This window comes from Stegodyphus dumicola, chromosome 6, assembly GCF_044657685.1.
Source record: "Stegodyphus dumicola isolate Sdum_Otavi_A_Nest chromosome 6, ASM4465768v1".
Taxonomy (NCBI): domain Eukaryota; kingdom Metazoa; phylum Arthropoda; class Arachnida; order Araneae; family Eresidae; genus Stegodyphus; species Stegodyphus dumicola.
In genome coordinates, this window is record NC_140773.1 from 216,362,397 (window position 1) to 216,389,811 (window position 27,415).

The window sequence follows — 27,415 nt, forward strand, 5'->3', positions numbered from 1 at the left end:
ACCATAGTGTCTTATAAACAAAATAATCCAATTTTACATCCAAATTTGTGAAAATTATTGATCATATGCTAATTTTTTATTAATATTTGCATTAAAAATATGAATAAAATTAACTCATATAACTTAAAATATTATTAGGATGGTTGAAGATCTAAAGACTCATTCCAGTTTTTAAAATAAACTAATTGCAATTCAGTTTAAACATCTACTTTTTTATTTCAAATTTTACTTACATTTTATAAATTACATCTCATTTTATTTACATAAAAATTCTTTCATTAAAATATACTGAAATTAAAAATTATTGCTTATGAAAATTTCAAAATTTACTAAATATACTAATGACATTAATAAAGCAAATGAAAATTGAAATTATTTTATCAATTATATTTTGATATTATAACCCAAGATTAAAATTCATGAATCCAAAAACAGATTAATGTATGTGAAGATGGAACAATCCTTCTGAAAACCCTCTTAACTAAAACATAACTGAATTTAAAATCATTACTAGTAACTTTACAGTGAAATAAAAACTGCAATCCAAGTAAAAAAAAAAAAAGAGGACCAACCTGTTCTAGTTTGAAATTTTCTTCTAGGAGAAGCTTTAGATGTTTGTGACTTCGATGCAATTTTTGGAGGAGTCTGAAAAGATTTTAATTATGAAATTATTTCAATGAAAGAAACTGAGTTCCATTAAATAAATTTACATGACTATAAACAAATGTGAAGTGAAATTACAATATGAAGATTAATAACTTTTCACTCATCAGCTTTTGGAATCGCAGATATTATGATGGATGCAGTTAAGAATTATAATAAGATAACTTGTAAACAAAATAATTTCCAGTAATTCACATATTCGTGTGTTAATATACAAGTGTATGAGATTTATAGCAGTACTTCTGAGTGGATTCATCAAGTGATATAAACACGCATTAATGCCCCTTGCCAGCATCACCCAAGTCCAGTTTGGGCAACTACTATGTGCAGTATTTATGATGACCAAACTGAATGACTGGGCAGAAGAAAAATTAGTGTTTCTATTTCATCAAACCCAAACTAAGTTCATTTCTGTTTTAAGATATTCATTTAAGACTTAATTCACTATTTTCATAATAGATGGCATACTGTCCTACTTTTTCACCAATTTCAGTTGGGGAAAGGCATAAGCGTGTTTAGCTGCTCAGGCAAAGAAAGACATGTATTGAGAATGAGTTTTGTTTTCCCATGTTTAGTTTCGGTTGTTATTTCAGTTGTTTTTCCATCAATTTTATACCAAAAAGTTTTCTTGTTTTGCAATGTCTGATTCAAATGTTGATGAGGAATACAGTTTAGGTTCTTTGGGATTGAATACCGATATTTCTACCAATGAATACATTGAAAGTGAAGATGATAGTAATATTTCTTCATGTAGAGATTGGAAGCCATTATGTTTGGATAACCTTCCTCCTGCCCCTCCAAAGTTTCCATTTTGGAAAGGTAAAAGGATGACGTGAGACATGAGTTTATCGCAAAGAGTGAAAAATATGGGCTTATGTGATGTACCATGTTTTGGCATATCATAGTGTGAAAGATTAGTGAAATTTGAATATTCCAAATCATATTGTTGTATTAGCATTTGTTTATATTATATTTAGCATCAAAATTCTATTTAATTTGCTGTATTTGAATAACATGTGTCTGTCCATTACTTTTTATGTCAAAATAGTTAATATAGTAGTTATTGCATTTAAAATTTTACTTTTTTTACTAAATAACCATTTTCTAACTTTTATATTGATATAAAAAACAAAAAACAAAATTAAAAATTTATTTTTGGTCACAAAATTTCCATTTTTGGTGTATTTTTCTGAAATATATGCCACTGTTAAGAGGTTAAACATTGCTATGATCATTGAATAAGATTTAAATGTTATCATTATCACATTTCCTGCATCTACATGTTACAATAAAATAATTATGCAACATCTACATTTTAATTAAAAGAAATACAAACTCCATTAAGATTACCCAATAAATAAAAATGAAAAAATATTAAAATTTTGAAAATTATAAAAGTTTCAATGAAAATGAAGAGATTTATTTTTCTTTTTAGAATTGTTCCTTACTTATCCCAATACTTATGTTGCATCATATTTATATAAAAAATGGTAGCATGCAATTGTGTAGCATACTTATAACTATAAAAAACTTTCCATGCTTTTTGGTCTAAAATGAATTATCACAATCAAATGTGAAGGAATAGTCCCCTTCAACTTTTTAACGCTCTCTCTCTCTCTTTCTCACACACACATACAAAACTTAAACAGATAAAAAATGAAGGTACAAATTTAATGCAGCACATTTCCTTTTCTACTTTAAATATTACCCCACCACTCTCCAGAAGCAATATTTTTTCTGATACTGGGAAGAGTTCCACTTCTTTTTTATTAGGCTTGTGATGATAATCATCCTTTGGCTGATTTCGATCCCACTCAACAGCAGTATTTTTGAAAGACCCATGGAAATATCAAAGTTCCTCCATGTCCTTGTTAGAATTTCTTCCCAAAAGAGAATAAGTTTTTTAAAAAATCCATTATATAAATACACTCTTCTCCTTGCCATAAGTAAACTTCATGGGGCATCATAAATCAAACAAGTTTATGAATCTCTAACCCCAAGAGTTATCAATCAACATATGATATGATGTATTCCTTTATAATTCTGATTCCTGCATTTCCTCTTATTTTTTTAGTTAAATAATTTACTTTTTACAAATACGAAATTTGCACATAAATAAACAAAAATTAATTAAAAAATCTTTAAAATTTAAAAAATTACAAAATATGGCAGAAATTATGTAAAAATAATATGTAGATTTAGTTATGCTGCACAGTTTCTGCCACAAACAGCCATACATTATTTTCTTCAGCTGATTTTCAAGTAGGTCTTGTGATAATTTTTCAAAAAAAAAAAAAACCTTTCATAAGGTTTAGGATTAAACTCTAAAGGTTTCTTGACTAAGAAGAGTGTTATTAAATCTCAAACATGAAACATACAGCATAGTCAAAGAATGTTCTTATTGTGGAAATACTGTTTATCAAGCTGAAAGGTCATTCAGCTTCAGCACTATTAATAGCGATGTTTCTCCAAATATCTTTACCTTTTTTAATAATATAGACATATTGTTATGCACTTTTCCTGTCAAAATCATTTCAGGGAACCCCACAAAATCTTTCTTTTTTCTTTTTTTTAATTTCAAACTGCAATACGAAAATAAACTGTTTATATCCTTTTATCACCTTGTGGCCATAGGTGTGGTACTTCTTCCATATCCCATGCTTCTCGACAACAAGTATTAAAATTTACTTTTAATTATGCGACATTTTCATTTTTCATTTTATATTTATTTTGTTGTTCGTTTATTTTGTTAATCTATTTTTTAAAGATATCATGAGAGAATTCAATAATGTTTCTTGCAAGAATTTGTGAAATTTATTCTTGCTTTCAATTGTTAATCTTTCAAATCCCTTTAATTTAAAAATAGAATTTATTTGCTTTAAGCAAATAAAAAAAGAACAATGGGCTCACAAATTAAAGAGAAATTTAACAAATTGTTCGTGCAAACCCCCTACAGATCATCACTGTTAACACCACTAATGATTTTGAGGCTAACTACTTCCAACAGGTATTCATCTTTCATATTCAAACAATATTTTTAAATCTCTCATCCAGAACAATATCTTATTAGGTTGCATACTATGAAAATATAAAATTAAGCTTTCCTACTCTTAATTTGTCAGCTTTTAAAAAGAAATAGATTTACCTAAATGTGCTTAAAAATAGCATAAATAAATTTTAAAATAGTTCAAAATCTGCTTTTGTATTCACTAAAAATCTATATTTTTTCATTGACAAAATAGATAATGTTTAATATGATTTGAAATATTTATCTTATTTACATCATAATATGAAACAATCAAAATCATAATTTTACAAAAAACTCTCAATGAAAAAATTCCTACACTAATACAAAAGCGAACAAAACTGTGCAAAAAGCAAAAATTAAATTTTACAAAAATATGCAAAAAAATGTGACTATCTTACAAAAATTATACAAAAATTTGACACAAAAATTATTTCATATGCTCTGAAATAGTGATGCAAAATTAATCATTATGTACCTGTTTTGCCTTTTCTGCTGAAATTACTTTTCCTTCAGATATCACAACACTAAGGCCAAAGACATGGATATCTGCCTACAATTTTAAACTATTATTACTATTTCATGTATTTTATTACATAAATCAAAATCCTCCTTGTTTCTCTTTGTAAATTTTATAAGATGGTATTTCAAAATACCATATACAGAAGCAAATGCTTTTAGCTTTTCAATCACAGTTGAAATTTCTTTCTTAATAATAAAAAAGTAATAATGCACTACAATAATTAAACACTCAGCATTATGTCTTCATCAAATGTTAATGTGAAATATTCAGTAAGCCTGTTTCACTGCATGATATAAACATAAATATGCTAAATACGTTTGCAATACTTGATTTTTCTGTGGGTTTACCTAGAACTATTTGGTTATTTAATAAACAAAGGACAGCACACAGACTTAGGATTAAAAATATTATTTAAAGTAGAATGATTATCTGTAATAAAAATCTTTACTGAAAAATGAAAAAGAAAGGTATTTTCTGATTATCGGCAGTCCCACCAAAAAGTCAAGAAAAAATATTCACAAGGCAAAGTAGTATATTGCCAAAATGTGGAAACCCATGATGTGACAGAAAAGTATTTATGTGGCAACCCAGATACGCATGTAGCACATAACTGTTTTGGATGGTCTGCAATGCCAAAGTTGTATGGTGCCATATCTGTGTAATTCTCTGACTCTCAAAGCAAAGCAAATTACAAGCAGATCACTGTATACATGCAGAAAACAACAGCAAAAAAAGGCAGGGAGAGGATTTCTCGAAAAAGTGCTTTATTACTGATGTTTTTTACTTTTTTAATATTACAGTCAAAAGTCGTTAATATGGACACCCATAATCCGGAATGATCTATAATCTGGACCTCAAAGCTAAAAACTTTCTGCGCATGCGCTGCGTTCACACATGAGCATAGGCGTTTACGCGTGCGCATTTAATGTATAACAGAAGGTATAAGCTAAAATTATTTAATTATCTATTTCAGTTAATGTTGATGATTGCGTTGTTCCTTAATCTTCGAATTGGATCCAGCTTATTATTTTTTGCAGGCTGTAAGAGCAATTTTATAAAAGTAAACTTGAACTTTCGACTATGCCAAATGGAATTTCCGATTCTGGAGCTCACAAAGGATCGTACAAAACGAAAGTATGTTTCAATGTCCCTCAAACAAAAAGTGGAATTGCTGCAAAAAATGGATAAAGACATGAAGAATGTGACAGAGAGGTTAGTGGAAATGAAAAAATTTCGATTGACAAGTTAGTCGGTATTCTCGGCACAACAATTAACGGGACTTAAACAGCGGAACTTTGTAACTGAACAAGAAATTGTGTCTGTTTATAGAATTAAAGAGAAAGTATTATCACATAAAATGAATCAACTTAAACAACTTACATTGAAAGAAATGTTTAATAAAGTAAACAAATAAATATTAAGCTTTTTTTTTGTAAATTTTGATACCCTTTAGATCATAATTGTTCTTTATTTCATAAATTACGATTTCATATTTTTAATTTTAGAATTTCTGCATGCCATCTTACGAGATTTAAACTGACGATCTATAATCCGGAATCGCCGAAGTCCTGACGAGTCTGGATTAACGACTTTTGACTGTATTGATGAATTGTTCATTTGGAATTCTTAGTGCACTATCATTATGAAAATAGCTGTTGCCTTTCACACATTAACTTAATGAAATATTAGTTGCCAACAAGTCTGGAAATGCTCTCCAAAGTCACAAACAAGTTTACCACTTTCCTGTCAAGATGTCAGTATTTAGGAAATACCAAAAAAGTTACAAATATAGAAAATATATACCTGATATTTTATGTAAATATTGATAAAAGTATGTAGCTGATCATTTTTATCATTCACAATATGGATGACTAAAATCTAATAAGTTCTGAAATTTCAAATTTTAACCAAAAATATTCAATTTTAAAATATTTTAATATATATACATATATATATAAGAACATACAGAGAGAATTGATTTGCATATATATAAATTAATTCTATAATGTGCTGATCATTGAAAAAGTACTAAAAATAGCGACTTTTAATGAAAATTCAACAATATCATCAAAACAGATCAATTTATATAAAAAATTAAATCAATATGCTAAATAAACAAAATGTTTTCCAAACTGAAATTCAAGCTTAAATTTACAAGTAATGCTTCAGTTACCTTCATAAGAAAAGCAAAACATAATACATTCTGTTGCAAAAAAATATATGCACCCAGAAAGAAATAAGCCACAACTTTGAAACTCAGCAATAGTATAGTATTCAAATAGATAAACAAATGATCAAAAACTAGAGCAAAAAAAGTGTTTTATTTATTAGTAGCAATACAAAGAATGTGAAAATCAGTAGGTAGCAAAGCCACCCTTGGCAGCTATACAAGCCGATATTTGGGAATGGAGTCTATGAAGTTGCAAATGTTTTTCTGTGATAGATGTGCCACAAATGAAACAACATGTCAGCAAGTTAGGATGTATTTGGATAAGGCTGAATTTGTCTGCCAATATGTTCTAAACATGTTCAATAGGCGAGAGGTCTGGGGACCTGGCAGGCTATTCAAGGACATTAACACATTGAAGATATTGTTAGGAAAGTCATGCTGTGTGTGTCTGAGCATTGTCTTGCTGGAAAACAAAGTCTGTATGACCTGCTACCATAGGAGTACAACTGGCTGAAAAATGTCTCAATGTATCTGCAAACAGTCAAGAGTACCTCACAGCATGACTAATGGTAAATGGCTGTCCCAGCTGATTGCTCCCCAGACTGTTACACCCTGTGTCCTGGTTGTGTGTTGCTTTGTAACACACGGTACATTTGACCACTCACCTTTCCGTCTCCAGACATATATACGGCAGTCATCAGCATCGAGAGAAAAGTGCGATCTGTCACTGAAGATTACATTTCTCCAACTGGAGATTGTCCAACTTGAGCGAAAGCAGTACCATAAAAGACAACATTACTTATGGTGGACAGTCAATGGCAAGAATCTTAATGGACATCGAGATCTAACCCCAGCATCATTTAGTCTTCTAAGAATCATATCCCTGGATATCTCCAGATCTCTGTGAGTTGGAAAAAAGCATTGAATTGATGATAGCATAACTGTTGCTGCTTTCATGGCAGCTCTTCTAACTGCACGATCATCTCATTCATTGATGGCCCAGGAACATCCCAAACTACTACAGAAGCTGACTATGCCTTTGCTGAAGCACTCGTTCCAACAATGTTGTTTTACTAACTTTCAGCCCAATGATATGAAAAAAAAGTCTGACAACTGTTCATAACACCATCGAGTACATATTAAAGGCATCTTTCCTTACAATGTTGTGTTTTCAAGCCATCAGCTCAGTTGTAAGTGCTCATCACTCGAGACAACTACCCTTTTACATTCTACTAGCTGTGTACTTAAGACGTGCATTGTATTGCTCCACGGTGCTGACTGGTGCTGGAAGTTTAATCATTTACCCAACCCACCAAACCGTATTTACATGCCACATTTCACAGTTGTGGATCAATGTTTTGTGGGTGCATAGATATATATATTTTCAACAGAGTGCATATTTTATAATTAATTCAGAAATATTATGTCTGCATACAAATACTTAATAGCTCAGTAACAAAATTTTCCTACACCCCTTTATTAGCCACTTTCAGCAACGCAACTTCATTACTATCATGAAAAACAATTCTGTACAGGCTCCCAGTTATAAAGTTCTGTAAGTCTAAAGTCGTTAATTCGGACACCCATAATCCGGAATGATCTATAATCCGCACCTCAAAGTTACAAGCTTTCTGCGCATGCGTCGCTTTGACGTAAGACCTTTACGGCGCGTAAGACCTGCGCGTAAGACCTTTACGGCAGCGAATATGGGTGTGCGCAAGCGCAGAATACGTTTACGCATGCGCGTTTAATGTATAACGGACGGTATAAACGAAGCTAAAATTATCTAATTCAGTTAATGTTGCAGATTGCGTTGTTCCTTAATCTTCAAATTGGATCCGGCTTATTATTTTTTGCAGACTGTTAGAGCAATTTTATAAAAGTAAGCTTGAACGTTCGATTATGTCAAATAGAATTTCCAATATATATTTACTAATATGTAAAAGATCTACAAAGCGAAAGTATGTTTTGAAATCCGAAATCTGTTTATCAATTTCACGCTGCTCTGCGGCAGGGGGGGGCAGAAATGCGGCGGCGCACAATGAATTGGAAGTTGATCTGTCAGCACTATCCTTATCTTCAGGGTAGATGTTTTTATTTTATTTGGCTTATAATTCTTTACTGAATGTAGTATTTCATCTCGATGTACTCCATCTTTGATATGATTTAAATCAAATTCCTCATCATTATAATTCGCTTCCGATAGCGAAGAAAGTGACAGAGGTTATTGAAAATGAAAATATTTCAATTGACAAATTAGTCGGTAGACACAGCAATTATAGGACTTGAACAGCGGAACTTTTTAACTAAACAAGAAATTATGTCTGTTTAATAGAATTAAATAGAAAGTATTATCACATGAAATGAAGCAACTTAAACAACTTACATTGAAAGAAATGTTTAATAAAGTAAACAAATAAATATTAAGCTTTTTGTTTTGTAAATTTTGATACCCTTTAGATCATAATTGTTCTTTATTTCATAAATTACGGTTTCATATTTTTAATTTTGTAATTTCTGCATGCCATCTTACCAGATTTAAACTAATGATCTATAATCCGGAAAAATCGATAATCCGGAATCGCCAAAGTCCCGACGAGTCCGGATTAACGACTTTTGACTGTACCAAGAAACTACCGACAATATCTCAGTACAGGTAAAATTGCCAAGTATACTTTTTGCAGTGCATGGTTCCAAGTACTTCCCTGATGTGATTCAAAGTTTGGAAGAATATATGGAGATGCACAAGCAATGGAAGAACTATAATGGGCAACTTTGATGGATTTGCCCTGCCAGATTTAAAATTGAGAATAATCCAGATAAAAAAGACTTTATACTTCATAGAGATCAAATGGTGTATCATAGGGGTGTCAGTACAGGAAGCATTACCCTCATCTATCAATTTACAACTGTAAATTATTTGCTGTAACAATAACAATCATCACAAATGAATATTTTCAGGAATAGCTTGCATAAAAAACTGTTCCAGGTTTTGCTGATGTACAGAAAAGGAGACAGAGCAAAATGATCATTACACAAATTAATGAAGAGCAAGTATGATCTACTGATGTCAGCCAAGTAGTTCAAATATAATAAATTACAGCAAAAATGCAATACAACAAAAAGATTACATGTGGTTACCAGATTTTTAAGAATGATTTAGGTCTTTTAACATTAATATTAATGAGATCATTAATATTATATGTTATAAATTTTAATTTCATTACTACCTATACTATTTTGTTTTTGATAAAAATTTCTGGCAAGTTAGAAGGCGAGAAGTAGCAAAAAATTCTATTCTGCATTGATTTTATCATTTTGAACATATAACGGTGCATAAGTAATTTGATGTAGAATATTGTTCTGCACAATTTGCAGTGCCTTGCAGTAAGTTTTGCACGAATAGATCCAGATAGGATAGGCATAGCAAAGCATGAGATGCAGAAGAGATTTATAAATGAGTAATTCACTGTCAATAGCAAGAATGCTGTTTTGAGCAATTAAGGGGTAGAGTTTGGTCTTATACATTTGAATTCCCGATATCAATTGGCTGATTGATGGAGACATCTTCATTCACTAAAACTATAATTTTGATAGAATGAATAATACAGTACAAAGTCCAAGATCCGGATGTTCATTATCCAGAATGATCTAAAATCTGGAACTCAAAGCCATCACCAACTTTTTCGAATTTATTATTTATTTATTTTGTGTGTGTGTATGTGTGCACGAGCATTTGACTATGTCTTAAAATTAGAAACTAAAGTTACTGACCTAAAACTGCAACAGCATATTACAGTACAAGTGAAAAAATTGACAGTTTCACTCGCACGTGTGTCGGATTTGCGCAATACTTGTGGTGTCCCACAAAATTTTTGTAAATATTATGGGGTCCTGGGAGTCACGAAAAAATCTCAATGATAAAAAGGGTTGCAACTGAAAAAAGTTTAAGAAACCCTAGCTTAGATCAGATAGAAAAATACTACCTTCCCCAGCCACAACCACCCAAAGGCAGAAAGTGTGTTCATGGGTAATGCCAATCAATGTATTGTCCTAAGTCACCATCTGATTCCCTAGCCAGCACGGGTGTTCAAAAGTGATATATAGGAATATATTAGTTGGCAGGAAAATCCTTTAAAGCGTACCTGCTTTCCTTCATCTCTAGATTTTATAAGGGTATTTTTTTAAAAAATAGGTTCAGAGGCTCGAGTATTAGATCATTTTGAACATTGGATATTCATATTTCAGACTTCGTACTGTAGTATATAGTTTTCATTTATTCAAGAATGACTAAAAGTAGTATAATTATTTTACAGCAGAATGAATTAGCATCTTTTCATCCATAATTTCAGATTCCCTACTCTATTTGGGTAATAATTTAGCAAATTACAATCAATTTTCTGATCATAACTAATGTTATCTACATTCAGTGAAATGAAATATATCCATTGCCAGAACTGCAAGCTTATCAGCCATAGTTCTTTTGTTACAGAATAAATAACTCAACAATGAGTCAAGGCGTTTAGTTGTTATCCACTATTATAATCTATTTTAGCAAATGGTCTATATACAAAATACCACTCTACATTTCATCAATTTCAAAAAATGCTTTCATTGCATGAAAAATGGCAAAAGTTGTAAGACAGCCACATATAATAATGTATTCAAAATAAAATATGCTAAAAACAGTTTTTCAAAAGATTTCTTGTAAAAATGATTTATTAAAAAGCATACTTGTTTATAAAAACTCATTGAAAAAATGTTCAACTGTTAGAATTTTAAAAGAAAAAAGAAATTAGAATAACTGCATTATTTTTATTTATAATAAGATAACACATTTGAAAACTTTTTAAGAATTTTTTTCTTAGCCAAACATACATTTTTTTAAAAAAACACTTCACGTTTTGTACTCTTTCTTTACTAAACTTTTAAAAACATAAAACTTTACTAATTATTTCTTCTGCAGTTATGTTATAAACATTTATTCAAAAATAAATCATAAGAAAAGTTCTTTTTAAATTATTAGAAAACAAATACCTCTTTGGGAGATTTTGTGGCTTTATCATGATTTTTTCGAGATTGCATCGATGTCCTCCAGTTCTGTTGTCATTACAATACTCTACGTGTTTTACTAACCATATTCTTCATGCTATAAAAGTTCATTATAATTATTAATATTATTAGTTGAAACTGCTGTCAAAATACTAAGATGCAAGTCCAACAAGAACAATGTACATATTAAATTGTTCAGACCAGCATAATAAAATAACAACAGATTAGTGAAATAATTACAATACAGCAATAAAGAATATCAGTATTTTAGGTAGGGATGTTTTACTTAAGGAACTTTTAAAGAAAACTTCTTCATATTCAAGTTATACATGGAAAAAACTACAGAAATACCAATGAAGGTAGGATATTCAACTGGCAGAAATCATACCTGCTACAAAACTACAACTCTATAGCCTTGCCAAGCATACCACACATCATAACAGTAATTAATACTATACAAAAGCCTCATTTGCTTGAGTCCAGTATTTCAGCCCCTTTCATGATCAGTTTGTTCTTTTAATCTATTTCATCATAGTTTAAATTATCATACATTCCAGGGTATTAAGCACACTTTTAATGCAAAAAATAGGAACAAAATTTACGGGTGCACGTTGTACGCTAGATATAAAAATGATAGCTTAAAAATAAGAAAAAAATTAGATTTTTACACGCATTAAAATACTGCTTATTTAAAAGAAATGATATACCTTATGAAATTAAACATTTTCATTATCGGATAACATGAAGAGTTCATCATCCGTTATATCTTCAGGCATATCATCAAATTATATTTCATCTTCACCATCACTGTTATTTTGATCCATAAATAAATAATCATTATCCGATCCATTTTTCACCAACACCAAATATCCTTACTGCAGTAGGAATTCCATTTTCTTTTGCAAAATAAATGGCTTTGCATTTGAAATCAGCACCTTTTTTTTTTTTTTTTTTTTTTTTTTTTCGCAGGAGCCATATTTACTACTAAAAGGAGCACTAGATCAACTGTATTTCAACTCAAAGCAAATGCGATTTACTACAGCATTCAATACTCACTTCAAAATTACGGCTTCAAATGACTGCAGAAAGAGAAAACATCCAATTCCTAATTCCTTGAATTCATTCAGGTTGGAAGTGCTCTACAATAGCACTTTTTTGAACATCTGTAATTAATACAATCCACACTCTTTGCCGAAATATTTACTCCTTCAGGCATTTAACCCACAAGCATACTGTCAGCACAATTTAGCATTGTTCGAAAAACTAGCACAAATATTCAAATGAGTAACCTCAAAAGATAATAGCATTGCACATGTACCGTTTAGGTTTCTTCGTGAATAATTGGGTGTACATTATATGGTGAATAATCACTAAAAATATCGTTACACAGTTCACTAGGTTCCTCAATGTTCATCTGAGACAAAAAGAGTGAGGAACTTTACGCATTAAAGAAAAAATAGCAACAAAAAATCTCATTAGCAAATCAATAGCATACAGTTTAAAGTATTAATGCAAGAAACCTTTTTAAGTGTAACAACCAACAAACTCTGTTAATGCCTCATAATAGAAACATTACGAAACATCAACAACTAAAAAAGGGATTGGAGCATGCACTTCTGTATACCAAATGGTTTCCGTCACTTCTCTTTGCATAATTCATATAAATAAATTTTTTCCTCTTAACATCAAACCTATACTAATTTTATTACTTCAGAAATAAGAAATAACAGTGATGGTTGATTAAATAACAGTGATGGTTGCTACAGTCAAAAGTCGTTAATTCGGACACCCATAATCCGGACCTCAAAGCTACAAACTTTCTGCGCATGCGTCGCGTCCACGCATGCGCACAGGCGTTTAAGAGTGCGCGTAAGACCTTTACGGCTGCGAATATGTTTGTGCGCATGCGCGTTTAATGTGTAATGGAGGTATAAGCTAGGCTAAAATTATCTAATACAGTTAATGTTGCAGATTGCGTTGTTCCTTAATTTTCGAATTGGATCCGGTTTATTATTTTTTGCAGACTGTTAGAGCAATTTCATAAAAGTAAGCTCGAACTTTCGATTATGTCAAATAGAATTTCCGATATATATTTACTAATATGTAATTTGTATCTACAAAGCGAGAGTATGTTTTGAAATCCGAAATCTGTTTATCAATTTCACGCTGCGGATTGGAAGTTGATCTGTCAGCACTATCCTTATCTTCAGGGCAGATGTTTTTATTTTATTTGGCTTATATTCCTTACTAAGTGTAGTATTGGCGTCTTTGATATGATTTAAATCAATAATTCGCTTCCGATAAGTGAAGAAAGTGACCCAGAGGTTATTGAAAACGAAAACATTTCGATTGACAAATTAGTCGGTATTCTCAACACAGCAAATTATAGGACTTGAACAGCGGAACTTTGTAACTAAACAAGAAATCATGTCTGTTTAATAGAATTAAAGAGAAAGTATTATCACATGAAACGAAGCAACTTACATTGAAAGAAATGTTTAATAAAGTAAACAAATAAATATTAAGCTTTTTCTTTTTGTAAATTTTGATACCCTTTAGATCATAATTGTTCTTTATTTCATAAATTACAGTTTCATATTTTTAATTTTGTAATTTCTGCATGCCATCCTACCAGATTTAAAGTGATGATCTATAATCCGGAAAAATCGATAATCCGGAATCGCCGAAGTCCCGACGAGTCCGGATTAACGACTTTTGACTGTATTATCTTTTGACATACATATTATTACAATCACCTTAGTAGCAGTCACCAAAGCTTCAGAATACACCAAACTCTGATAACTGCACACATAACTATTAATCACGCAACGATACACAGGACAAATATTCAGTTTCATATGCATTCTTTATATCGCATTCCAAGATCCAATGGCTTAAAAATTGATTATTTTTTGTCTTAAACTCTATTTTAAGATTTAAGCTTGTAGGATTTGCCTATAACAGAAAGAAGAAGAGTGAAATTTCCGCAGCAATATATTATTTTGCCATAAAATCACTAAAGGAACAATGCTATGAATTCTTTCTCAATGAAAATCGCTATGAAATTTCCACCACAATAAAAGCCCATTTGTAACTAGGTTTACTGATTGCCTTTTGGAATAACTATATAGTTGAAATGCAGAATATATATGTAATAATATGTATGCATATAACATATAACTTTTTACGATAAAATTAATTGCTCTTTTCTTCCATAAAATTTGATAAAGTGCACCACGGTGGTTGCGATAAAATGTCAGTACCCATAAATGTTTACATTAAGTTTGTAATGTCACACTACAGTTCAGAACAAGCATGGAACTAATTCAGTGGGCAGGCCATGTATAGCACCTCTGACAGAATTATATAATCAAGTTATAAATTTAGATAAATGACTTAAATGTTCATTACTCAGAGTGATACTATTTATACTACATGATATATGGCACTATATGATAATACTTCAAGATACAGGGCACTATATGGTACACTTAAATTAATTCCTCAACTAATTCCAAACAGCAAAAGAGGGGAAAATATCAAACAGACAAGTTAATAAAGTGCATTAAAAAGCACTGAATTTGAAGATGTCACATATAGTTTCTGTATGTTACTAGAAAGTTAATAAAGCAGAAAAAATTTCGTTTAATAATAGAATTCACATCCGCAAAAGCAAAAAGTTGTTTAAGAGCTCTTCATTAGAAAAAATGAAATAATTTCGACAGGCTCATGTTTCACTTCTTGCTCAGAAACTCCAGTATCCACCATTTATATTAGAAATAGGAACAAATTATAACCCATGAACCCATTCAAAAGATAACCATATTTGTCAGCGAACTTCCCAAAATATTCCTCCAAAATGTTAATTCACACTTAAAAGAGCAGTCATAAAACAGACAGAAATTTCAAATGATTAAAATTAAGGACCTTCTGCCGATTTTGGCCAAAATTAAAGACTTTTAAGGACCAAAAATCAATTCCAAAAAACTTAATGACTTTTAAATACTCTTAAGCACTGTACGAACCCTGTATTGAGCAACTGATAAGACTGAGAAGTTCAATTCACAAGAAGATTCCCGAACTTGGTGAAACAAATCCTGAAGTCTACTGTACTCATCTGACTTATTAGCAAGTCAACATCTCAGTAAGTTTGCCTAAGGCTGGTATCACATATCTATTTATTTATTTATTTATTTATTTATTTCAGAAAAACAATTGTTCCAGACAATTTTTTAACCTGCTTTACCACTGAAAGAAAGATGCACAATATTTTCCTTCTTTTGCAAAAAATTGCAAGTTGTTCGTTTTTTTTTTTTTTTTTTTTTTTTGAGTACTAGTTTTCCTTTTACATAATAACCTCAAAATGATCAGGGGTGATTGGCTGTTTTGTATTATGTGACAAAGCAGAAAATTTGTTCTCAAATGTGGATCTTTCAAAATGCTTTGAATATGTGATATGACTATAAAATAACCAAGAGAAAAAAAAGAATCCTACAATTTTGTGGTAATACACAGACTCATTCATGCAGACAAATAACAAACTCAACGAAAAAAAAAATCAGGGAATAGATTCAAAGCCCTACTTTGCAGACCTTATAATCCAATAATTCTTAGTACATAAAAAAGTAAAAAAAAAAAAAAAAAAAGTTTAAAAGAAGTTATACGCAACATAGCAAAAATCAGCAGTACTTACATTCTAGAGCACCTACCTTAGTGCAGTTTGACGTTTTTTTTACAGAAGAAAAAAAGATTCGGTGAGTTTTTGAATTACAACTTACAATGGATATGTTTACGTACAGAACTATTATGCACATGGTTGCTAGAGTTTGGCAACTTTTAAAACTTTGGTAACTTCTACTAACATGGCTGCTCTAATACCAGATCAGTAAAGAACTCGGGTTTCTCAATAATGGCATCAACAACCTGGTTTTCAGATGAAATTTATTTATGAACAATGACAGTGACTCTAGATTTCATCTCAAAACTCCATATACAAATTCTGAGAAGATAATTACAAAAATTATATGATTATAAAACCCTATAAATGTATCTACTAAATGTCTGGATAAACTTGCAAAGTCATAAGGATTTTTTGAAGATGGAGCAATCACCTGTACTCAAACCCTGGACCTCCTGAATACGTGCCAAGTGTGCTAATTGTTACACTATGAAGGCATGCTGAGGAGGGGGGAAATACCTTATATACATACTCCTCCTTCTTAAAAGGGTGACTGGGGATTAGGAGACCCAATCCCCAAATCTGGTGGTGAAGAATCTTCATCCACTACCTTTTAGTTAGAGCACCACTGCAGAGACATTAAGTATTTTTCATTCAGGAGACATGAATAATGAGCCATGCTCTCACTTGGACCTCTTGATCCCCGCCGAGTGTGCTAACCATTAGACCATGAAGGCATGCAGAAAGTACTACACAATGTATTGACATAAAACAAAATTTAATACTAATATTAACTGGTTAAATACTGATATATTTTCATAAAAAGTTTTGCAAATGTCTACAGCAAATTAAGACATTCAGATCAAATAAAATTTTATATGAAAAATTACAGTGTAAATCAGTAAGGTGGGGAATCTACCCTATTCAAATTTCATCGACTGCTGAAATAAGTTTTCTTGGTAGTCTAAAGATTAAATAATGAAATCTAAAGATTAAAAACCAAGATTGTTGGTGCTCTACCAGAGATGCAATGATAAACCAGAAGAGTTGGCAGCTGCCATATGCATTTGTGGAATCTGCTTGCAATAGAAGAAACTACAGTAAAATTCTTGCGTAACTTATTTTATCACAAATTCACTGAATAGAAAACTGCTTTAAATCTATTATTAAATTTATAACCACAAAATTTTCATCAGGATAAAAAAATTAAAAACCTTCCTATAAGGTTTCTGGGATAAATAGCTAATTAAAATGTAAAATTTGAATACAATATGTGTATATATAATAAATAAATTTTTTTAATTATAAGTCACCATTATTTTTCTTTTGCAAAACATTTCCCAACTGCACTAAAATGGTTGCACTATATAAGTATCATTCAAAGAATGTTGTCAAAAACAATAACCATTAGTGTAATTTTACATTTAATATTTTAATCCATGCAAATTCTTAAAATAAAAATTTTATGCAATCAAATCTTTAACAATACCGTATGATGAATATCTACCTGTGAAAATTTTACACTTTTCACAATCCTTTCGTCTTTACATTTCAAACTTCCTAAAATATCTTACAAATACTTTAAAAACAAGTTCACAATAAAATTTGACAGTTAACAGTTACTGTCAAATTTTTATTTCCTTCTATGTTGCTTTTAATTTGACTCATTAGGCGTAGCATCTGCCTCACATATAAAGAGTCATTCCGAAATGATTTCATCAAGTTATCACATCTTACAAGCTTCATCCAACAGATTACAGGATAAGTCTTGTAAGTTTGATGTTACCAATTACTGCTCGACTACTTTGTACAAAATAAAATATGTGCACATTTTTTTTAAAAAGTATTTTTTCTCGAGTTTATTTCTTTCACAGAATTGCAATATTTGATTGTGCCTACCTTCTTTCAAGATTAAATCATACACAAGAAAATTATTAAATTTTGAAACTGTAATCATTCATAAGCAATTTTATGCGAATAGAATTATTATCTTATAAAATAGCAATATAAATTATCTCGACCATATAGTTTAAACATAAATGCATGCCATATGTGTCTGAGTGTAGGAAGTCACAAATTAGACAAGTAAAAGAAAAAACGCACTAGTTTTAAATTACTTTATGTCACTTAAAATGTCTAATTTCACAAAAAATATGCTGCCATTGATATCAATCAGTTCAGAATAATAAAATGAGTGCAATAAATAATTATTTCTGAAAAAAAATTATTAAAAATGTGCAACAGGTAAGGAAGGGCATGAGCTTTTATTTCGGGTAAAGTGCAGAATCGCCCACCGATTTGTTTGTCGCTTTTTACAAAGGTAAGAACAATTGGATTTTTTTCTTTTACTTTTGAAGTGAAAATAGGTCGATGTGTACATATATAAAGTCAAGGAAGTGAGTGCACAGTGCCATTTTTGTGCAATTCTGGAATTTTTTTTTTTAAGTGAAAATAGGTCACGTGTACATAGATACTCAATTTGTGCAATTTTTAAAAATACACCAAGCAGTGGGCGATTCTGCCCTTTTTCCTTTATTTCTACTGTACAGAAAATTTGGTGAATCTTTACATTATGGTAACTTGGCGATTTTTTGGCGAAAATTTGGCGACCAACCCTGCTACAGCAACCTGCTAGTTTTGTTTTGGACGCCATTTTGTTTTCACGAATTCACGAGGTAAAGGCATTTTTTTTTTTTTTAAACTCAACATTTTTTCCAGCAATCTGCTAGCCGAATTACGTTTATACTAGAACTTTTATGGAACATAAATGCTTAATCATGACGAAGATTAGGTGCGAAATTGGGAGAAAGTGCAGAATCGCAAACCGCTTCCCGCGTTTTTAAGAATCGCACATACACGGTATCCATGTACACGTCGACCTATTTTCACTTAAAAAAAAATCTCAGAATTGCACAAAAATGGCATTGCGCACACTCTTGACTTTATCTACGTACACATCGACCTATTTTCACTTAAAAAGTCAAAGAAAATTGACAAAAATCCAATTCTTCTTACTCTTGTAAAAAGTGCCAAACAAATAAGTGGGCGATTCTGCACTTTAGCAGCGAAATTGTTTCTAAGTGCTTATTAGCTAAAATCACGATCGGAATTTTCCGGAAAATGTCACATGACATGTCTCATGATCTCTCATTTCTCTGAGACAAAATAATCTGTGATTCGAACTGTGTACTTCTCAGATTATTTCTAAAGTCCTAGCTAGTAACCTTTATCGCCTTACCAAAATGTCGCCAAACTACCTGTTACCATATTCTAAAGATTAGCCGAAAATTTTACTACAAACAAAATATAGCATGCCTAAATGGAAAAAAATAATCAGCTAATTAAGTTGACAGTAAATTATCTATAAAGTGTTTTTTGGCACCACCATTTAATTTTGCTCTCTTATTTCATAAATAAGTATACGGTTTAATCCTAGTATCCGGTGCACAAAGGGGCGACTTTATGATGAGCAGTAAACGAGACATACAGGATAAGTAGTTATACGGGTCATTTTGGTGTTGGCGATAATTTTCAAAATCGCGCCATGGCTGCACCGTATACTAGGATTTTACCTAAGTATACTATTTCACAATGACATATTTGCACAAAATATACTTGAATAAATAATTACAACTCTGAATGGTGCAAGAAATGTGCATTGTTATTAAAACAATAAAGCTCACCTGTTTAACAGAAATTCTTTATCTAACAAGCAGAACAAGTTTAATTAACATTAATAATTAAAGTATTTATTTTCATCTTATTCTTAAATGATAAAATATGAACAAGAAAAATTCTGCACTATTATTTAACAATCACATATGAGCATTTAACATGTCACATATGAGCCCACTTAAAAGAATTAAAATGCGCTATTTAAATATGCTCTGCCTTCAAGCATTTGGATATATCGCTACATACATACTATATTGTATAAAATTTTGTTTCAACCTATTAATATGTCAGTTACCTCATTAAAAAAGTTTTTTAAGATACTGCATTATAGTAACAGTTTTGGTTTTTTAAGTTTTAATACCCGATTTAATTTTTTGTAAAATAATTTTTACATCTAAGAGGAGAATTCTCACTGTCAAAACGTAGTTCATACTAATAAATATAAATGCAACAAAAACTTTTAATAAGCAACAAAAAGTGAAAATACAGTTTTCCAACAGCGTTCAGATTTAGGCATAAATCTGAAACGATCTCCTAAAACTAAGGGATGAAAATATCAAAAGTATATATTTTTCGTCTAATAGTAAATTTTCATTTATAAGTCGCACATTTCATATTATTTCTTTACTTGAGCAATGTACCCCATTTAATAAGTAATTATGTACGTAACTTTATATTACTTAACGAACCTCTGGGCTATTGCTTATATCTTCCCAGGCACATCACGTTTACAGGAATTCACCGGTACTTCAACAAACTGACACATGCCACTCAATTCTCCATGAAAATTTTTTTACTTGTATATATTGTAAATAGCATAGAGTACTTAACTATTGCAAAACTTCTTTTAATAAAGGTTCTCAAAATGCACACTAGGGCACATAACGGAAATGAAGATTAAGAAAATTTTTTCTTTTACTTAACGTCTTAAAATGCCGAAAATTCTTTTCAAGGGAACTATGAAAATAATAAGCATTTTCATTAAGTTTCTATGATTTAACCATAGATATCTGTGGATTTTAATTTTTTCTTGGTATCATCAGTATCATCTGTTTGTCAGCAATTCTGAAGAAGTCTATATTTTAGATAGCAAATCTAATGCATTAAAACACGAAGTTTTTAAGACTACTGTATTATGAAAAAATATATTATAGTTAATACAGTAAAAAGTCGTTAATCCGGACTCGTCGGGACTTCGGCGATTCCGGATTATCGATTTTTCCGGATTATAGATCATTAGTTTAAATCTGGTAAGATGGCATGCAGAAATTATATAATTAAAAATATGAAACCTTAATTTATGAAATAAAGAACAATTATGATCTAAAGGGTATCAAAATTTACAAAAAAAATTATACATACCACAGAAAATTAACTGAACGGAATTTATGCCAACAGAAATTGTTCGAATTCAAATTATCTGTTCTGTAAATTACTTTGGTGTTATTCTGGACAACCACTTAACATGGAAACCTTACATGAAACAATAATCTCCAAGTTTCAAATTGGTAAAAATTACACTTGAGCCCCTAATTGCTCGAAACCGTGTTTTAGGTATCAATTCTAAATTACTCATTTATAAGAACATGATGGATCCTTTTATCTCCTTTGCTTGTCCTGTCTGGGATTATTTATGCAAAAGTTCTCTGTTAAAAATCCATCATCTGCAGAATATAATGTTTAGGCATTTTCCTTACTGCCCTTGGTATGTTCGAAATGAAGCAATTTATGAAGAATGTAATATTCCTCTAATCATAAATTCTATAACCAACACTCAGAAAAATTCTACAATAATATTGGGAATCATAAAGAAAAGACGAAGGGCAATACTTCGCAATCTAAATTAAAATGACTGATAATGCTTGTCTCATACAACGCAGTTGTTCAAGAAAAAACGAAATTAATTAATAATAATGATGACATATGTATGCGCATTATTTTAAATTATGTCTGTATGAACATCTAATGTGCTTAAAATGTATACTTAATCTCTTATGTACGTATACTTAATCTCTTATGTATGTATACTTAATCTCTTATGTATGTATAATTAATCTCTTATGTATGCGTATTTATTTCTTATTTTAACTTTTAATTGTATGCTTTCAAAAAAATACCTCCTTCGACCCCAAAAAGATCCTCCCCAGTACCTCCTAACGCTAGCCGCGCTAGCACACTAAGTTCGTGCTCTATCCAATCCTGCTCTTTCTTACTAATCAGCGAGATCTCTCCTAGCTTCTTACTTCTAGTTTCATTTTATTTTATTTTATTTTATTTATTTGTTCATCCTCGAGATTTTGTAGATAACGCTAGCGCACCACTCAGCTTCTATTGCAGCCATACTTGAAATGTAGAAAATGCCATTTGATCTTTTATCTCAACCAAGGAGGTCATAGAAGGCTATTCCAAAGAATCTTTTAGAGATTCTTGGAATCTAGCATTCTTTGGAATTCTAGCATTAGAGATTCTTTGGCTATTCTAACCTCCTTGATCTCAACCACTAGCTATTCTACTACCTTAGTGCTAACAATCGAGACATTATTTCTTACTAGAGTATGCCAAGTCAACCTATGAACTTTTATTGCTATTGTTACTGTTGGAGAAAGTGTATCTTACCTTCAATATGCTATGATAATTGCTCGGAAACTGTGTGTATCATCTATTCACTGGGTGCCCAACAGAAAGAACTTGTTCAGCACAAAATTTAATCACGTGTAAGAAAAATTAGAGTAATGATGAAGAATGCAATCTACCATTTTTTAGTTAGTTTTAGATGGCGCCATTAAAAGCGGCTGCTCTTTTGATAATTTCTTTTAATACCATCTTCAGAACTGTTAGTATTAGTACCGTCTGAAGGACCGACTAAGTTCTTGCCGACTTCGGAGATGGTGCTATCACTCAAACAATTGAATCCCATTCAGCGCTTTTAAAGTTAAAATTCGGCACATGCGGAGTACCGCAAATGCTTCTACATTATCTCGCAAATGCATGCTAGAGTTTCATTAGTAAAAATTCTGACAATATAAACATAGCATTTTAATGCCGCCGTCTAAGAAATAAACAACTGTCTAATTCAGCGGTTCTCAACCTTTTGACTAAAGCGTACCATCTAAACAAAAATTGAAAACCATTAGCACCACCATTAAAAAGTACTATTACCACCACCACTCTTGAACAAAGCTCAGATCCCATAAAATTACGAGTGTTAGGGGGAAAAAACTCAATCAGGATGTTGAGGTTTAAATTTTTGAATTTAATAGCTAAAAATACTTTGCTTCTTTGCGTACCACATGTTTCTCTTGCGTATCACCGGTTGAGAACCCCTGGGTAACTTAAAGCGGTGCATCGCATATTACATCATTACCAAAATTAGTACACGAAAAATCTCAGTTAAAATAAAAATTGTGCTTGAAATATATTTTTAAAGTAATGAATTGATCACATTAGAAATATAGCGATTAATTGATAAATATAGCGAGAGTCATAAGTTGACAGAAAACGAATGCAATTCAATTAAAATATAAATAAAGTTAATTAAAAAAATTGTGTAGTATCACATGAACTTAATCAACTTTGAGTACAATTAAAGCATTAAATTGGATGATTTGAATTAAAGACAGCGGTAAACGAGTGCTAAAAGTCTGAACAGAATATGAGGTATTTCTCCCGCCTTCTTGGCATGCCTTCGTGGTGTAATGGTCAGTACATTCGGCACGTATTCGAGAGATCCGAGTTCGAGTATATTTCAATTAAAATATAACCACAACTTAATAGCAAAATGCACAATCTGATATAAATAAATTACTTATTCTAATTTATCTTACTTTGTCGGACAATAACATTAAATAATCTCTACGTTAAAATTTATGGTAGCGAGAAACGCAGGAATGTGTCTTTTGTTAGCCTAAGCTTTGGGCTCCTTATAGGTGGAAGTAGTAATAATATAGTAGTAACCCCTTATAGTTCTTAACAACAAAATTGGAACACAGTTATGTTATAGCTGATAGTACGACTTTACAAAACTGGGATGGACTTTACAGAGTTTGTAGAGACATTAGGATTTTTTGGAAGCAGGAGTCATGAAAAATGAGCAACGCTTTCGCCTGTAATCGAACCACGGACCTCTGGCATACGCACTCTGCATGCAGACGACCACACCACGAAGGCATGCTAAGAAGGCGGTAGAAATATCTTATAAGTTCCGTAAGGGAAAATTCCCTTGTTGGAGGAATCCAGGTGTTTCTCACTTTTCTTTTCCTGCCCCCGTGTTACTCGAGGCAACTCTCGGCTACCCCTATATTTTGAGTGTCCCCATGCCATAAAAACATTAAGTACTAACGAACATTTAAGACATTCTTCTTCGGAATTCACACATGGGTTCTGCATCTCAACAGCCAGCAATGTCGATCTCTTTACCGATCAGGACAACTCAAAATAGTTTTTCAAGTGTATTAAATGCTCAAAGATTGATGATTTAAATACAGAAATCAACTAAGAATTCACTATTGGTTTTGATCCTACGGCATTTGCTCTGCGGACCACTACAGTCTGTTACTTTGGAATAGGCATTTCTGAGTCATAGCTAGCCTCCTCTCATTTAGGTCGTGACCTGGAGCGTCTTCACCGTGCAGAGTTAACAAGGGTGTTTTATCAAATTGGAGAATTCGAACTTTTTCTGCAGGACTCTTTGCCATGTTTTGGGGGGAAAGAAAAGGCCTTCAAGTGACTATTCTAAAGTAACAGATTGTGGCCAGGTAAGTTGAGCTATGAAGTGGATGTTTAATAGCATTCAAAAACAGAAAACAACTAAATGCGCTCGGAAGAAGTATTCTTATGGCAAACTTGAACGTGGGACTGTTAGAATTTCATGTAGTAACGACAGAAATAAGTGTAACAATAGAAACAAGGAGAAAATATGATACATTTAATTTCTGAAATAAATTTAGTGGCGAATATGGCTGTCTAGAATTTTAGTGTGTCTATGTTATTAAAATCTCTACCTGCATTTTAAGATATGACATACTGAGTATGACCTCTCAATGATAGTTAAATAGATATGGAAGATATGAATAAGACTGAATAGATATGGGAAAATAGTTAATTAAAACACGCATTAATGAATGAATATAAGTTTAGAACTCTAACTCACACTATAGAATGTGTGTAGGTATTCTTTGGAAGCATACACTTTTAAACCCTATGTCGAAGGCTAAGCAGCGAATTTTCGCCATATCTTTAAAAATAAATACTCCAGAAGAAAGGTATAAATAACCTTTTTATTTAAATCTTAAATTAAAACAGGCGCACGCACTTCGTGCTCACGAATCACCATCACTTGTGGTTACGTAACAGAAAATAAGAATGTAACAATTTACTAGTAAATTAAGATAATCTAATGCCTGGCTCCTTAGCTTACCAACGCTAAATCAACTGCACGCAGCAAAGCTGAGCCGAGAAATATCAGTATAAACTGAAAGGTGTCGAACAATGAACTTGAGAGCTAATCTTAAACTCACAGCATAAACATCGGAACTTAAGTCCGCTACTATAACTTCTGAACTCTTGAAACGCAGTTTAAATACTGCTTCCGAAACACGTTTTAAATTTACATCTACGTCCTACAAAATTTACATTTCGGCAGGAAACTGAAATCAAGAGGAACAAGAAAGTCAAACTAAAAATAACTGATTAGAATAAAGTAAAACCTTACAAAAACCTTACAACACAATAAACATTCATGTGAGCTATTACCCATAACTATTACTCGAAGCGGTAAATTGTGCTTGTTAAAACAAAATACATGTGGAAATATAAAGGCCATTAAAGAAATCTTCTTTTACGTAAATTTCAGAAAGAATTTTTTTTTTCTTTTAGCTGTAAAAGATACGTATTATATATTCTAGTATTCTTTTTTTTTTTTCCTGGGGTAAAACAGTCGCTTAAATATGCCATAATTTTAGACGGTAACTGCCTTGAGAAACAGATTTTTTTCATTAGAAATGTATGTTCTGATAAATTAGGAGTATTTCCTGACGTTTAAATATTTGCCTGCGCTACAGAATTACATGAGAATTTTTACAAAACAATATTTATATCCACTTCGAACTTTTTTTTATGGAGGATACTAGCCATTTAAAAGGCTTTAACCATTACTAAGGCCAGAAGCAGTGGTCGTTTTATTATGGAGGCTCCAAATAAGCGGTCACTATTGCCTTCTATGAAGAGACAGGAGAGATAGACAGGCTAAACCATGCCTTCTCCGGTATACGAACCCAGGCCGTTTGGTACGACAGTCAGAGTTATTAGTCATTTTTACCATCTGGGCGACCCATCTCGAACGTAGACACGTCAACTATTTTATTTGTAAGCAGAGTAATTTTTTCTTACTTAAAACTGCCTCCGAACCTGTCCTTAAATGTTACGAAATTTAAAGATCAAATTTAACGACGCAGATAATGAGAATACAAAAACAGCATATTTAACGACTCCTGACGTTAGAGCATCATGTGATCCATTGAATCTCACTTAATACTGTAGTGAATAAGGCCTAAAGGGATCGCTTAAACTTAATGATTCATCCCCTTTGCTTCTGTCTACTTACTGGCACTGGATGATGCATTGGATTACTGACCCCACTCTGTTTTTCAGATATAAATGTGACTGTTTCGTAATGTAAGGTCTATTTCAAGTTCCTTGTTTTGTAATGTCTATTTCAAGTTCCTACTCGTTGAACTTCTTCTTCAATGGCTCAACAGCCCTGGATGAGCCCAGGATGAGCCCTGGCCTTCTTCAGAAGTCTTCTCCAGGCATCTCTATTTTTGGCAACTGTTTTCCAGTTTTTAACCTTTAAAATATTAAGATCTTTTTCGACACAAGCAGCAGAAGTCTGCTTCGATGTCTATTTCTCATGGGCTTTGCCAAAAAGATTTTCTTTCAGCAACTATCTTCTTTCATTCTAGCCAGATGGTCTCTGTAATTTGATGAATTTTATAATATAATGTTGTTTGTAAATTTTATAGAGTTCTAAAAAAGAACTTCTTATCCATTATCCATTCACTTTGATCCTACTTAAGAATGCAAAGTCAGATCTTTTGCTCAAAACTTTCCAGAGCTTCCGCATCATGTAAAGTCAATGCCCAAATCTCTGATGCACAATTCAAGACAGATATAAGACTTTTGTAAAGAAGCAATTTAGTTCTTAATTTACGAAAGCTGGATTTTAAATAACTCTTCAGGGCATGAAAACATCTATTTGCAGCAATGATTCTTTTATATATTTCTGCGGCCAACACATTTTTATTATTTATCTCCGCTCCCAAATAAATAAAACTGTTAACTTTTTCAAATTTATAATTGCCAATGTCTAAGTTGTAAGTCAGACGTTAAGCAAGGTAAATGCTCGTTGAACTTATATTAGCTTAATCTTGAGTAATCTCTTTGGTACTGCGAAGACTACATCAGCTTAATCTTGAGTAATCCCGTTGGCACTGCGAAGACCTGGATTCGTGTCAAAGCTTAGATAAACACACTGATTTTGTATTCCTGATTCAGTTTGAACTGCCATTCTAAATTACCGGCAAGTAATGAAATTAAATTTCTGTTAAACGTTCTAGTTTGTGCAATCGTCAA

General features: G+C 31.6%; 1 protein-coding gene across 3 annotated transcripts in view; it reads right to left on the reverse strand.

The window, feature by feature from the left end:
• LOC118202927 (leucine-rich repeat-containing protein 49-like) overlaps positions 1–20,612 on the reverse strand; it is a 65,254-nt gene extending 44,642 nt beyond the window's left edge. For 2 of the 3 annotated variants that reach the window (XM_035375142.2, XM_035375140.2), the window contains exons 1-4: positions 20,476–20,612; positions 11,419–11,530; positions 4,167–4,241; positions 573–645 (exon numbers count right to left, since the gene is read on the reverse strand). In XM_035375142.2, the coding sequence (XP_035231033.1) occupies positions 573–645; positions 4,167–4,241; positions 11,419–11,466 (196 nt within the window). In that variant the 5' untranslated portion in view covers positions 11,467–11,530; positions 20,476–20,612. The remainder of the gene's footprint in view (positions 1–572; positions 646–4,166; positions 4,242–11,418; positions 11,531–20,475) is intronic. The other variant, XM_035375143.2, reaches the window with a different exon arrangement.
• Between the last annotated feature and the right edge of the window lie 6,803 nt (positions 20,613–27,415).